This window comes from Ciconia boyciana, chromosome 16 (assembly GCF_034638445.1).
Source record: "Ciconia boyciana chromosome 16, ASM3463844v1, whole genome shotgun sequence".
NCBI classification, from domain to species: Eukaryota; Metazoa; Chordata; class Aves; order Ciconiiformes; family Ciconiidae; genus Ciconia; species Ciconia boyciana.
Window position 1 is genome coordinate 15082999 of NC_132949.1, and position 14532 is coordinate 15097530.

At 69.8% G+C, this 14532-nt stretch overlaps 1 protein-coding gene across 1 annotated transcript; it reads right to left on the reverse strand.

The window, feature by feature from the left end:
• Positions 1-826: 826 nt before the first annotated feature.
• OVOL1 (ovo like transcriptional repressor 1) lies at positions 827-2675 on the reverse strand. Its single transcript, XM_072880717.1, has 2 exons — positions 2416-2675; positions 827-1396 (listed from the first exon to the last, which is right to left on the reverse strand). Exons 1-2 carry the CDS (start codon positions 2663-2665, stop codon positions 1098-1100), a joined length of 549 nt encoding a protein of 182 aa, XP_072736818.1. The 5' UTR covers positions 2666-2675; the 3' UTR covers positions 827-1097.
• Positions 2676-14532: the final 11857 nt, after the last annotated feature.

A 14532-nucleotide genomic window follows, 5' to 3' on the forward strand; every position in this document is an offset into this window, starting at 1 on the left:
GGGGTCCCCTCACACTCTGGGGGCCCTCGGCCTCTGCCCCCCCCCTTTAGCGCGGGGCAGCCCCCCTTTCATTAACCCTGTCCCTGCCATGCTGCCTTAGGGGAGCCCGGAGTTTGGGGGGGGGGGAATCCCCACCTGCCCCTCCCCCAGCTGCCCCTCCCCCATTGCTGCCAAACGCCCCTCCCCCCCCTCGCGGGGTGGGGGGTGGGGGGAGGGGGCGGAGTCTGTGACCAAAGGGCGGGATTGAGACTGGACGATTGGGTGGGGAGGCGCCCCTCCCCCCACCCCACGGGAACAAACCGGGAGGGGAGGGGGAGGGGCCCCTCCCGCACACGACCCCTCCCCACCCCCACCCCCCCATCGCCCGGGGGGGTCCTGGGCAATAAAGACTGGACTAACCGCACCCAGCGCCTGCCGGGGGCGTGTCCTTCCCTTATAGCTGCTATAGGGGACGGGGGTAGGCCCGGGGCTGTAGGGAGCCTATGGGGGCTGGGGGGGGCCTATAGGGGAAAACGGGGGCGCATACAGGGGAAGGGGGGAGGCCATAGGGGAAGGAGGGACCCTATAGGGGAGCAGGAGAGCCTCCCGGGGGGCCTATAGGTGAACACAGGCGCCTATAGGTGAACACGAGCTTTATGGAGACCCCTCCCCCGCGACGCAGCACCATAGGGGGAAGGGGGAGGGAGCAGCCGGGGGCGGGGCCAGCCCGAGGGCGGGGCCTGCCCGAGGGGCGGGGAAGGGTGGGGTGAGCGCTCGGAGGGGCGGGGCTTATCCTAAGGGCGCGGGCTGTGTCCAAGGGGCGTGGTCAGTGCTTTCACGGGGAGGGGGGGAAGTTGCTGCCCCAATGGGACACGGCCAGGGCCAGGGGGGGCGTTCCCAAAGGGGGGCGTGGCCTGTGCCCGGGGGGCGTGGCCTGTGCCCCAAGAGGGCCGGGCTTGCGCTCCACCGCGGGGGGTGTCCCCAAAGGGGGCGTGGCTTCCATCCCGAGGGGGCGCGGCCTGTAAGCACGCCCCCTGGCGGTGAGAGCTGGTGTTTAATCCCCATAGCGGCCACACCCACACCCCCCCCTCCGAAAAAAAGGTGGGCGTGTCTCCACCCTAAGGGGGCGGGGCCAGCCGGGGGGCGGGGTTAGCCAGGCGGGGGGGCGGGGCGGCGGCGGCCTTGCGAGCCAGCTTGGCGAGGAGGGGGCTGTGGGGGTGGCGCTGGCGGAGGTGGGCGAGGTGGGCGTCCTGGCTGTCGGCCGTGCCCCCGCACTCCTCGCAGACGTAGAGCTTGGCCCGCCGCTCCTTGTAGGCGTAACGCTGGGCCACCCCGTGGATCTTCTTCAGGTGGGACTCCAGGGAGCAGCGCTGCGTGAAGGCCTTCTCGCACAGGCTGCACTTGTAGGGGCGCACGCCTGGGGGGGAATGGGGGTTAAGGAGGGCGCCCCGTCTTGTCCCTGTCCCCGTCCTCATCCGCATCCCTGTCCACATCTTCATCCCATCCTCATCCGCATCCCTGTCCCCATCCCTGTCCACATCTTCATCCCATCCTCATCCGCATCCCTGTCCATCCCATCCCCACCCCTGTCCTGTCCACATCCCCATCACTGTCCCCATCCCATCCCCATCCCCGTCCCTGTCCCCATCCCCATCCCCACCCCTGTCCTGTCCACATCCCCATCACTGTCCCCATCCCATCCCCATCCCCGTCCCTGTCCCCATCCCCATCCCCATCCCTGTCCTGTCCACATCCCCATCACTGTCCCCATCCCTGTCCCCATCCCATCCCCAATCCCATCCCCGTCCCTGTCCCCATCCCCATCCCCACCCCTGTCCTGTCCACATCCCCATCACTGTCCCCATCCCTGTCCCCATCCCATCCCCATCCCCGTCCCTGTCCCTGTCCCCATCCCCATCCCCATCCCTGTCCTGCCCACCTCCCCATTACCGTCCCCATCCCTGTCCCCATTCCCGTCTCCATCCCCATCCCACCCTTGTCCCATTCCCATCACATCCCTGTCCCATCCCCATCCCATGCCATCCCAACTGTCCCCATCCCTTCCGATCCCCATCCCATCCTCATCCTCATCCCCATCCCATCCCAACTGTCCCCATCCCTTCCGATCCCCATCCCATCCTCATCCTCATCCCCATCCCATCCCAACTGTCCCCATCCCTTCCGATCCCCATCCCATCCTCATCCTCATCCCCATCCCATCCCAGCTGTCCCCATCCTCATCTTTGTCCCCATCCTATCCTTGTCCCTACCCCATCCCTATCCCCACCCTCATCCTCATCCCCATCCATGCCCCCATCCCATCCTTGTCCCCATCCCAGTCCCATCCCCATCCCATCCCAACTGTCCCCGTCCCTGTCCCCATCCCCATGCCCGTCCCATCCTTGTCCCCACCCCCCACCCCCATCCCCCACCCACCGGTGTGGGTGCGGACGTGCCGCTTGAGGTCGAAGGTGTCGTTGAAGCCCTTCCCGCAGTAGGGACACAGGTGACGTTTCACCTCACTGTGACACTTCAGGTGCCGGTTCAGCATCCGCTGGAACCCGAAGGTCTTCTGGCACACGGGGCAGGAGAAGAGCTCTGTCCCCCCGGGGACCCCCCCGGGGACGGGGACCCCCACGGGGACCCCCCCGGGGATGGGGATGCCCAGGGGGATGGGGGCACCCATGGGGCCAGATGGTACCTGCCAAGAGATGGGGAGGGGGGGGTCAGCTTGGGGAACCCCAGGTCATGCGGACCCCACATCATGGGGACCCCCCAGCATGGGAACCTTGGTCATGGGGACCCTCAACCACAGGGACATCCCAGCTTGGGGACCCCCAAGTCATGGGGACCCCCCAGCATGGGCCCCTTGGTCATGGGAACCCCCAACCACAGGGACACCCCAGTTTGGGGACCCCCAATCATGGGGACCCCCCATTTATGAGGACCCCAGCTCTTGGGGATCCCCAGCCACAGGGATACCCCAGCTTGGGGACCCCCCAGTCATGGGAATCAGTAGGTCACGGGGACCCCCAGTCATGGGGACCGCAGGTTATGGGGACCCTCCAGCTTGGGAACCCCGCAGTCATGGGTACCCCCAGCCACAGGACCCCCAGTCATGGGGACCCCGCCCAGCCTGGGGACCCTTGCTCATGGGGACACACCACAGTGACACCCTGACTTGGGGACCCCTGGTCATGGGGTCCTCCAGCTTGGGGACCCCTGGTCATGGGGACCCAACATTCCCAGGACCCCCCAGCTTGGGGACCCCCCAGTCAGGGAGACCCTCAGCCACAGGGACACCCCAGTTTGGGGACCCCTTGATCATGGGGACATCATCCAGCTTGGGGACCCACCCAGTCACAGAGACCCCCCAGCTAGAGGGACTCCTGGTCATGGGGGACCCCTCCCAGCCTGGGGACCCCCAGTTACGGGGTCCCCCAGCCACAGGGACGCCCCACCTTGGGGACCCGGTCATCATGGGGACCCCCCGATCATGGGGATCCCCAGCCACAGGGACACCCCAGTTTGGGAACCTCCCAATCATGGAGACCCCCCCAGCTTGGGGACCCCCCAGTCATGGGGACCCCTGGTCATGGGGACCCCCCAGTCATGGGGACCCCCCATCTTTGGGACCCCCAGCACCAGGGACCCCACCCAGCTTAGGGACCCCCAGTTAGGGGGACCCTCAGCCATAGGGACACCCCACCTTGCGGACTCCCCAGTCATGGGAGCCCCCAGGCACAAGGACCCCCCAGTTTAGGGACCCGTCCCAGTCCCAGGACTCCCCAGGCCCTGGGACACCCCAACCTGGGGACATCCAGGTCTCAGCCCCCCTCCAGGGACCCCCACATTTAGTAGCCCCCCTTACCTTGCCCTTGGGGTGCAGGAAGGGGCCGTGGGGGCACGGGGGCCGGGGGGCAGCGTCATGTCGAGGGGGACACGGGGGACGCGGGCGCCTCCCCCACCGCCGGCTCAGGGTCCCTGCGCAGGGGGCAGCCCCCCAGGCAAACTGGGGGGGGGGACACACTGGTTGGGGGGTCCTGCACCCCAAATACCACACCCCTAGATGGGCACCCCACAATGGGAAGCCCGATGGGAACCACCTAATGGGGACCCCCCAATGGGATCCCCCTAATGGACCCCCAAAATGTACCCCCAATGGGGACCCCAATAGGGACCCCCAATGGGGCCCCCCAGTGTGATCCCTCAATATGACCCCCAGTGTGGCCCCCACCAGTGTGACTGCCTAGATGGGCACCCCACAAATATGACCCCCCAATGGGGACCCCTCCTAATGGGACCCCCCAATTTGACCCCCCAATAGGCACCACCCAATGTGACGCCCCCATGGGGATCCCCCAGCGGGACACCCTCCCAATGGGGACCCCCAATGTCACCCCCGATGGGGACCCCGCAATATGAACCCCACAAAATGACCCCCGATGTGAACCCCTCCGTAGGGACCACCCAATGTGACCCCCCAACGTAATCCCCCCAATGAGCACCCCCAAATGTGACCCCCCCCCAATGGAGACCCCCTCAATATGATCCCCCATCAGGGCCCCCACCAGGGACACCCCCCCCCCCCCCAAACCCCAGGGCAGGGGGGGGGCCCTCCCCTCCCCCCCCCCCCCCCTTTTGGGGTTCCCCCGACCGGTCGAGCGGCTCCGGCCGCGACGCCCCAAATTACGGGTTTCCGGCGGGGTGCCGCCCGCGTGGGCCCCGGGGGGAGGAGGGAGGAGGGGTGGGGGGGCACCCCCACCCTCCCCACCCCACCGCCACCCCCAGGGCCTGGCGGGGACCCAGGCGTCCGGGCGGGCCCAGGCACCCCCAGGGGCTCTGCGTCTCCCCGAGGGACCCGGGCCTGGGGGCACCCTGACCCCCCCAAGGGACCCAGGCCTCCAGGAGCGGGTGGACCCCCATCCCCGCCCCCCCCCAAAGGCACCCAGGCGTCCGGGTGCCCCACGGCGTCTGCCTGGGGTCCCCTTGACCCCTGTGACCCTTCAAGGGACCCAGGCGTCCGGGAGGGGACGGGGGGACCCTGACGGGCGGTGGCCGCGTGGCTCCTGCCCCGCCCGGGCGGGGCCGTACCCCGACTCTGTCATTAAGGGGGTTAATCACCGCCCGGACGCCGGGGTCCCCTGGGGGTACTATGGGGTGGGGAGGGGGGGGAGGCTGCCCCGGATGCCGGGGTCCCCCCGACACCTGGGTCCCCCCAATGCCAGGGTCCCACCAGATGCCTGGGTCCCCCCAAACTCCTGGGTCCCCCCGACCCCTGGATCCCCCCTGGACTTGTGGGTTCCCCCAAACACCTGGGTCCCCCCAATGCCAGGGTCCCACCAGATGCCTGGGTCCCCCCAAACTCCTGGGTCCCCCCAAACTCCTGGATCCCCCCCGGACTTGTGGGTCCCCCAAACACCTGGGTCCCTCCAAACACCTGGGTCCCCCTGGACCCCTGGGTCCCCCCGAACGCCTGGGTCCCCCCGGACGCCTGGGTCCCCCCGCAGCCCCCCAACGTACTGGGGACGTAGATCTCCGCCCGCTGCTCGTCCGGGAGCTCGCTCCAGTTGCGCTTGGCCGTGGCCACGCACGGCTTCTTCACCAGGAAGGCGCGGGGCATGGCCGCCACCCGATCCCTGATCCCCCGACAGATCTCCGCGATGACGCTCCGGCCCCAATCCTGACCGGCTCCACCAGCCCTCGGCCGGCCCAGCACCGGATCACCGATCCCTGGTGGGTGCCGGATTCCCAGGTCCCAGGTCGGTGTCGGTGATGGATCCCAGATCCCTGGTCAGTCTCAGCACTAGATCCCCTGATCCTTGGTCAGCTTTGGTGCCGGATCCCAGATCCCAGATCAATTTTGATGCCAGATCACCAGTATTTGGTCAATTTCAGCGCCGGATCCCTGATCCCTGGTCACTTTGAGGCCCAGATCACAGGGATTTGGTTGATTTCAGTGCTGGATCCCTCAATCCCTGGCCGGTGTCGGTGCCGGATCCCCAAGCTCTGCTCGGTTTCAGCAGCAGATCACGAGTCTTTGGTCGACTTCAGCACCAGATCCCAGATCCCTGCTCAGTTTCAGTGGTAGAAACCAGATCTGCGGTCAATGTCAAGGGCAGAGCCCCGATCCTTGGTGAATTTTGGTGCCGGATCTCGGATCCTCGGTCAATTTTGGTGCCGGATCCCAGCTTCCCCGATGGGTTTCACCACTGGATCCCAGGTTGATCCCGTCACCGGATCCGGCACCCTCAGTCCATCCCAGCGCCTGATCCCGGCTCCGGCGTCAGCCTCGTGGCACCGAGACCCGGCGTCACCCAGCGTCACCGAAACCTGGTGTCAGCAAAACTGGTGTCACCGTCACCCGGTGTCGCCGAGACCCGGCGGCGTCGCTGTCACCCAGCGTCACCGAGACTCGGTGTCACTGAGACCCGGCGTCCTCGAGACCCGGCGTCACCGGCAGCCAGCAGCGTCACCGTCACCGTGCCGTCGCTGTCACCGAGCCATGCGCCACCACCTCAACAACACCGTCCGTTGCCGGCTACGCGCTGCCGGTTGCTGTCGGTGAGGCCGGTGGTTGCCGGCCGAGCATCACCGGCTGTGCCGTGCCGGTTGTGCCGTGCCAGCCGTGCCGTCCTGCTTGTGCCGTGCCGGTTGTGCCGTGATGGTTGTGCCGTGATGGTTGTGGCCGTGCCGGTTGCGCCGTGTGGTGCCGGCTGCGCGTCGCCGGCTGTCCCGCCCCGGGAGGTGTTGCCGGGACTGGCGGGACCGGTTGTGCCGGGGCCGGTGTTGGAGCCGGTCGGTCGGGCGCCGTGTTGGGAAATAACGGGGAGCTCCCGCCCCGGCCTGGGGACGCGGGGGGACGCAGGGACATGGGGACACTGACGTGGGGACAGGGCGGGATGGGGTGTGTGGGGGCATGGACGTGGGGACACTGACGTGGGGACATGGAGGACATGGGGACGTGGGGACGTGGGGACGCGGGGAAGTGGGGACGTGGGGTGATGGGGACGTGGGGACGTTGGGGTGGGGGGACATGGGATGTGGGGACGTGAGGACATGGGGACGTGGGGGGATGGGGCGGATGGGGACGTGGGGACATGGGGAAGTGGGGACGTGGGGACATTGGGTGGGGGACATGGGGATGCGGGAACATGGGGGATGGGGCGTATAGGGACGTGGGGACACTGGGGTGGGGGACATGGGGACACGGGGACATGGGGACGTTGGGGTGGGGGGATGTGGGGACATGGGGACGTGGGGACATTGGGGTGGGGGATGTGGGGACATGGAGGGACAGGGAACATACAGGGACATAAGGTCATTGGGATGGGGGGACACGGGGTGATGGGGACATTGGGGTGTGGTGACAGGGGGACATGAGGGGACATGGGGTGATGGAAGACATGGAGGACATGGGGACATTGGGATATGGGGACAGGGGGACATGGGGACATGGGGGGCAGGGGGTGTACGGGGACACAGGGACACGGGGCATGAGGTGTATGGGGACATTGGGAAGGGGGACATGGGGGACACGGGGCCATGGGGACACGGGTGACATGGGGACAGCCTTCCCTCCCCCCCTCATCCCCCTCCCCGTGTGTCCCCACCCCCGTGCCTGTCCCTGTCCCCCGTGGCCGCCCTCCCCGGGGGCGGGGGCAGGGCCCGCCCCGACGCCCGCGTCCCTGCCCAGGACCCCTCGGGGACCCCCCAGGCCCCAGCGGGACGCGGAGACGCCCGGGAGGCGCCGGAGGAACCGGTGACACCGGGACGGCCCCGGGGGAGGAACAGGCTGGGGCGGGGGACACCCGGACACCTGGGTCCCCCTGGGGGCTGGGGTCACCGGGACGCCTGGGTCCCTCAGGGTGGGGGGCCACCAGGACGCCTGGGTCCCCTGTGGGGACACCCAGACGCCGGGGACCCTCAGGGTGGGGGCCACCAGGACGCCTGGGTCCCCTGTGGGGACACCCAGACGCCGGGGACCCTCAGGGTGGGGGGCCACAAGGGTGCCTGGGTGCCCTGTGGGGTGGCACCCAGACGCCGGGGACCCTCAGGGTGGGGGCCACCAGGACGCCTGGGTCCCCTGTGGGGACACCCAGACGCCGGGGACCCTCAGGGTGGGGGCCACCAGGATGCCTGTGTCCCCTGGGAGGTGGGGACACCCTGACACCTGGGTGCCCTGTGGGGACACCCAGACGCTGGGGACCCTCAGGGTGGGGGCCACCAGGACACCTGGGTCCCCTGTGGGGACACCCAGATGCCAGGGACCCTCAGGGTGGGGGCCACCAGGACGCCTGGGTCCCCTGTGGGGACACCCAGATGCCGGGGACCCTCAGGGTGGGGGGCCACAAGGGTGCCTGGGTGCCCTGTGGGGTGGCACCCAGACGCCGGGGACCCTCAGGGTGGGGGCCACCAGGACGCCTGGGTCCCCTGTGGGGTGGCACCCAGATGCCGGGGACCCTCAGGGTGGGGGCCACCAGGACACCTGGGTCCCCTGTGGGGACACCCAGACGCTGGGGACCCTCAGGGTGGGGGCCACCAGGACACCTGGGTCCCCTGTGGGGTGGCACCCGGACGCCCAGGTCCCTCAGGGTGGGGACACCCCGGACGCCTGGGTCCCCTGGGAGGTCTGGGGGTCAGCGGGGCTCCCCGGACTCCCGGGTCCGTCTACGTGCGGCCGAGGCGGGTGACCGGGTGCCCCCGGCCAGGGTGGGGCGGTGCCGGCGGGGGGGCCCAGGCGTCCGGCCCGTCTTTCCGGCCCCGGTGGCCCCGGGGGACGATGGGGGGCCGGGGGACGCGGTGGAACCGGCCCGTCCTGCCCGTGACTCACCCCCGCCCCGGGGGACCCAGGCGTCCGGGTGGGACCGATGATGTCACGGCATGGGGGGGTATAGAGGCCATAGGGGCTCCAGAGGGACTATAGAGGGTCTAGGGGGCTGTGGGGGCTTGGGGGGGGTCTGGGGTGGTCCATAGGGGCTACAGGGGCTCCGTAGGGACTATAGGAGTTACAGGGCTCCATAGGGGGTCCACAGGGGCTTGGGGGGACCTAGGGGGTCTATAGGGGCTGGGGTGGTCCATAGGGGCTCCATACGGATTACAGGGGGTCTAGACGGTCCGTAGGGACTATAGGGGATCTAATCTGTAGGGATTATAGGGGAGCGTGTATGGGCTTGGGGTGCTCTGTGGGGCCTATAGTGGCTATAGGGTGTCTGTTGCGCCTACAGGGGTTTGTAGGGGCCCACAGGGGCTCTATGGGGCCCATAGGGGCTATAGGGGGTCCTGGAGGGTCTATAGGGGTCTGTGGAGCCCATGGGGGCTCTATGCGGTCTGTAGGGGCTATAGGGGTCTGTGGGGCCCATAGGGTGTATAGAGGGTCTGCGGGGTCCATATGGGCTCTAGGGGGTCTATAGGGGGTCTGTGTAGCCCACAGGGGCTCTATGTGGTCTGTAGGGGTCTGTGGGGCCCATAGGGGCTACAGGGGGCCTGGGGGTCCATATGGGCTCTAGGGGGTCTATAGGGGGTCTGTGGGGTCCACAGGCACTCTGTGAGGCCCATAGGGGGTATGTGGGGTCTATAGGGGCTCTATGAGTCTATAGGGGTCTATAGGGGGTCTGTGGGGCCCGCAGGGACTCTAGGGGGCCCATAGGGGCTCTATGGGGTCTATAGGGGCTCTGGGGTCGCGGGGCGGGGGAGCTCTACGGCTCGTGACGTCACGCTGGTGGTGGGGAAGCGTGACGTCATGGGCGTGTCGGGGGGGTGGGGACCCGCCCCCTTCCCGTCGTGCCCCGCGCTCCCCGTCGTGCCCCGCGGCCATGGCGGGGCCCTGGGGGCGGCTGGCGGCGGCGCTGGGACCCCCCGGGGACCGCGACCCCCCCGCGCTGCGCGCGCTCCGCCGGCCACGCCCCGCGCCACGTCACCAGGTGCGCGAGCGCGTCGGGCCCGCCCCCCACCCCCCCCCCGCCAGTGTCCCTCCCCCCCTCCCCTCCCGGACGCCGGGGTCCCCTATGGGGGGGTGACCGGGGGTCCCCGCGGGGGGGGATGTCCCCGGCCACCTGGGTCCCCTGGGGGCGGTGGGGGTCACCCGAACTCCTGGGTCCCGTGGGGAGGGGCACCCCCGGCCGCCTGGGTCCCCGGGGGGTCAGCGGGGTCACCCGGCCGCCTGGGTCCCCCCTTATTTCTCTTCTCCCCCCTTTCAGACGGAGCTGCTGCTGCTGCTGCTGGAGTCCCCCGGGAGCTGTGCGGGGGGCACGACTCCGCGGGGGTCCCCAGAATGGGGGCTCCGTGGGGGGGTGGGGGGCCTTGCTGACCCTGCTGACCCTCCCCCGCCCCTCCCCGGCCCCCCCCGCTCCCTCCTCCTTTTGGCCACCCTCACCTTCCTCTTGGCCACGGGGGATGTGGGGGGGGTGGCGGTTTTTGGGGCGCTGTTGGTGGAGGGGGAGGTCACCGGGGGGGCCCCGGCGGCGGCGGCCGAATGCCTGCGGGAGTTACGGCGGGCCCGGACGCCTGGGGCCCCCCCCGGACGCCTGGGACCCCTCCGGAGCCGCTCTCGGGAGACCCCCGGGATCCAGCCCTTGGCCTTGCTGCTGGTGGAGGAGGGGGAGGGTGAGTGGGGGGGGGGGGCGGGGGGGGAGCACCCCGTCATGGTGGGGGGAGGGATCCCAGTGGGTCCCATTATGGTACTGGGAAGGATCCCAGTAAGTCCCGTAGGGGTACTGGGAGGGATCCCGCGGAACTTCATAGTGGTGCTGGGAGGGATAGTCACGCATCCCATAATAGTCCTGGGAGGGATCCCAGTGGGTCCCATTGTGGTACCGGGAAGGATCCCAGTAAGTCCCATAGCGGTACTGGGAGGAATCCCAGTAAGTCCCATAGCGGTACTGGGAGGGATCCTGCGGAACTTCATAGTGGTACTGGGAGGGATAGTCATGCATCCCATAATAGTGCTGGGAGGGATCCCAGTGGGTCCCATTATGGTACTGGGAGGGATTCCTGTGCTTCCCATAATGATACTGGGAGGGATCCCAGTAAGTCCCATTATCGGACTGGGGGGACCCTGGGGAAGCTCGTAGCAGTACATCCCATAATAGTGCTGGGAGGGATCCCAGTAAGTCCCATCATGGTACTGGGAGGGATCCCGAGGAATCCCATAATAGTACTGGGAGAGGTCCCGGTGGGTCCCGTTACGGTACTGGGATCCCAGTAAGTCCCATGCGGGTGCTGGGAGGGATCCCAGTGTGGCACTGGGAGGGGTCCTGGGGTGCCCCATGGGGGGTTTGGGGATCCCCCACCCCCCCGACCCCCCGCCCCTCCCTGCAGATCCGGCGGATCCCTGCGACGGCTCCGGGGGGGATCCCGGGGGATCCCGGGGCCCCGCGACGCCCCATCCCGGTGAGTCCCGCAGCCCCGGGGGCCCGATCCTGGGGAGCCTTCCCCCCCCCCAATCCCGGGGACCCCCCCCCAAATCCCAGCCCCCCGGGATCCCCCCAGACCCCGGAGACCCTCCCCAAGGTTTCCACCCCCCGCCCAGGGACCTCCCCAAACTCCAGCCCCTCCCCCAGCCTCCCCTCCCCAGGGCCCCCCAGTCCCAGGGCCCCCCCTAATCCCAGGACCCCCCCTCAGGGTTGTGTCCGCCCCTCCCAGGGACACCCCCCCCCAAGGGTCCCAGACCCCAGGGACCCCCCATCCCAGCCTCCCCTCCCCAGGCCCCCCCAGTCCCAGGGACCTCCCCAGGACCCCCAGGGACCCCCTCATCCCAGGACCCCCCAGGATTGTCTGTCCCCCCAGTCTTGGTGGGCCCCCTCCCAGGGACCCCCAAATTCCAGCCCCCCCCGGGGTTCCAGACCCCAGGGATCCCCCTGCCAAGATCCCCTGGGCCCCTGCCAGGGCCCCCCCTCCAGTCCCAGCCCCCTCCCCAGGGCCCCCTCCAATCCCAGGCCCCTCCCCAGGGTCCCGTCCCCCCCCCAATCCCAACGACCCCCCAATTTCTAACCCCCCTCTCCCCCTTCCAGCCCCCTCCGCCTTCCTCCTCACCCCGGCTGCCCACGCCCAGCTCCTCCGCCACCAAACCGGGGGGGGGGCCCTGGGGGGGGGCCCCCCTTACGCCACGGGGGACCCCGCCCCCCTCCACGCCACCCTCCTGAAGGGGGTGGTTTTGGGGGCTCCCCCCGTTTAGCCACTTTAGCCCAACACCCCGCTTTCCCCCCTTACGCCTCTTCTACCTCCTCTGCTTGTTAGAGGGGGCCCTAAAAAAGGGGGCCCTGCCGCCGCCCCTCCCCCGCTTCACCGCTGCCCTTTTCCCGGGGGGAGGGGACCCCCCCGAAATATTTTTACCCCGTTTCGAGGCGGCGGCAGCTTTTTGCTCCCAAAATGGGGGTCCGAACGAAGGGGGGCAGGGCTGGTTGCGGGGTTGGTGGTCTCCTTGGGGGGCCCCCGTTTTGTTTTGCCGGGCGGTTGTCACCTATAGCCGATGGTTCGGGGGGGACATCGGTGACAAATTGGGGGGGGCGGCCGAAAAATTATTAGCGGGGGGTCACCCCGCTGCCCCCCCCCACTTATTAGAGTTGGCGAAAGTTTTGGGGGGCCCTCTAGGGGGCGCCCTGCGGGCGAAGGTCTTTAACACCCCCTCCCCCGGGACCCCTCAACTTCGGGGGGTTCTGAAGGTGTTGACGACCCCCCCTGCCCCCCCCCGGGGGGACCCCCAAATTCGGGGGTACCTACGGCGGGTGATGGCGGCGGAAAGGGGGGGCTGGGGGGGAGGGCAGGGGTGCTGAGCGCCGCCGCCCCTCCTCCCCTCTTGGGGTCCCCCTTTGCCCTCCCCCTTTAGGACCCCCCCTTTTTTGGGGTGGGGGACCCCGACGTGGGTGACCGCGCCCGCCTCCATGCCGCCCTGGCCGCTGCTTTGGGCCCCCCCAAATTAGCCGCTGTTTTGGGGACCCCCACCCGTTACGACCCCCCCCCTCCTCCCCAGGCCGGGGGGGCCGGTGATGGAGGGGGTGCCCCCACCCTCCTGCCTGCACCTGCCCCCCCTTGCTGCCTGCGCTGCCTGCCTGGGCCCCCCCCGCCCTTCCCCGCCCCCCCCGGGGCCCCCCAAGATCCCGAGGGGTGGGGGAGGGCGGTGGCGGCCCGGGGGGGGCCGGTGGCGGTCAGGCTGCGGCTGAGGGTGGAGCTGCTGGGGGGGGCCCTAAATGGGGACCCCCCATGGGGAGGCCCCCCCGTAGGAGAGACCCCCCATGGAGGAGGACCCCCGCTCCGGTGTGGGCCCCGCTCCTGGTGCAGGGCCCCCTCTATGGGGGCCCCCCATGCTGATGGGCCCCCCTCCATTGGGGCCCCCCACGCTGCAGGCCTCCCTCCGGTGCATCCCCAGCCCCCTCCCCCACTGCGGCCCCCTCCCCACGATTCACCAGCCCCCCAGCGCAGGACCCCTCCCTCGGGTGCAGCCCCCCCTCCCCCACTGCGGACCCCCCATGTTGCAGGCCCCCCTCCTCGGCTGCTGCCCCTCCCCCCCGCATCCTGGCCCTTCAGCTGCGGGTGGGGGGCTGCGCCCCCCAGGACCCCCGGCCGAGGGCGCCTGGCGGGGCTGGGGGAGGGGCCGAGCTGGGCCTCACCCTGCGCCCCCACCGCCCCCTGCCCCCCACCCTCCACGTCGCCGCCATTTTCACCCCGGGGGGGGGATCGCGAGGTGGGGGAGGGGTCCTCCTCGCCCCCTCCCCCCTCCCCTCCCTTTAGGGGTCCAACTCCGCCCCCTCGCCCTGCCCCCCCCTTGGGACCCCCCCCGCCGCCGCCGGGCTTTCCGCGCCATGTGGGGGGCCCTGGGGGGGCACCCCGAGAGCCGTTTGGTTTTAAAGGGGGGGGTGTCCCCTCCCCCCGCCCTCACCCCCTTTTTGCTGGACGGCGGGGGGGGAGGGGCGGGGGGCTGGGTGGCGGCGGCCGCCCTCCCCCCCCGGGGGGTGGCGTTGGTGAGGGGGGGCCCGGGGGGGGGATGGGTGGAGCTGAGGTGTCAGCGCTGGGGGGGGCTGGTGGCCCTGGCCCGGCTGCTGCGGGGGCAGGGGGAGGCGTGACGTGGTGTGACGGCGCATGACGCGGCGTGACGGGGTGTGTCGACATGTATTGGGGCGTGTCGGGCTGTGACGGGGCGTGTCAGGGCGTGGTCGTCCCCTCCCCCATGGGTGCCGTCACCCCACACGAACACGGGGAGCGCAGAGCTGGTGTCTGTCCGTCTGTCCATCTCGGGGGGCGACGTGACGTGGGGGGTCCCACGGAGGGATCCGTGGGGTTGGGGGGTCTCTTTGGGGCTGGGAGGGGGCCATGGGGGTCCCATGGGGAATCCATGGGGCTGGGGAGGGTCCCTGTGGGGCTGGAGGGGGACGGCGGGGTCCCATGGAGAATCTATGGGGCTGGGGGGCCGTGGGGGTCCCACGGAGGGATCCGTGGGGTTGGGAGGGGCCATGGGGGTTCCATGGGGCTGGGGACACGCATGGGGGCCCATAGAGGGATCTGTGGGGCTGAGAGGGGGATGTGGGGGGGTCCTTGTGGGGCTGGGGACACACATGG

Bases quoted from the DNA above. Each gene is read 5' to 3' on its own strand.
- OVOL1 (XM_072880717.1), bottom strand. From the start codon at position 2,665: ATGGGTGCCCCCATCCCCCTGGGCATCCCCATCCCCGGGGGGGTCCCC. The intron at 1,397-2,415 runs GTGGGTGGGGGA...ATTCCCCCCCAG, and splicing joins GCACGTCCGCACCCACACCG to GCGTGCGCCCCTACAAGTGC.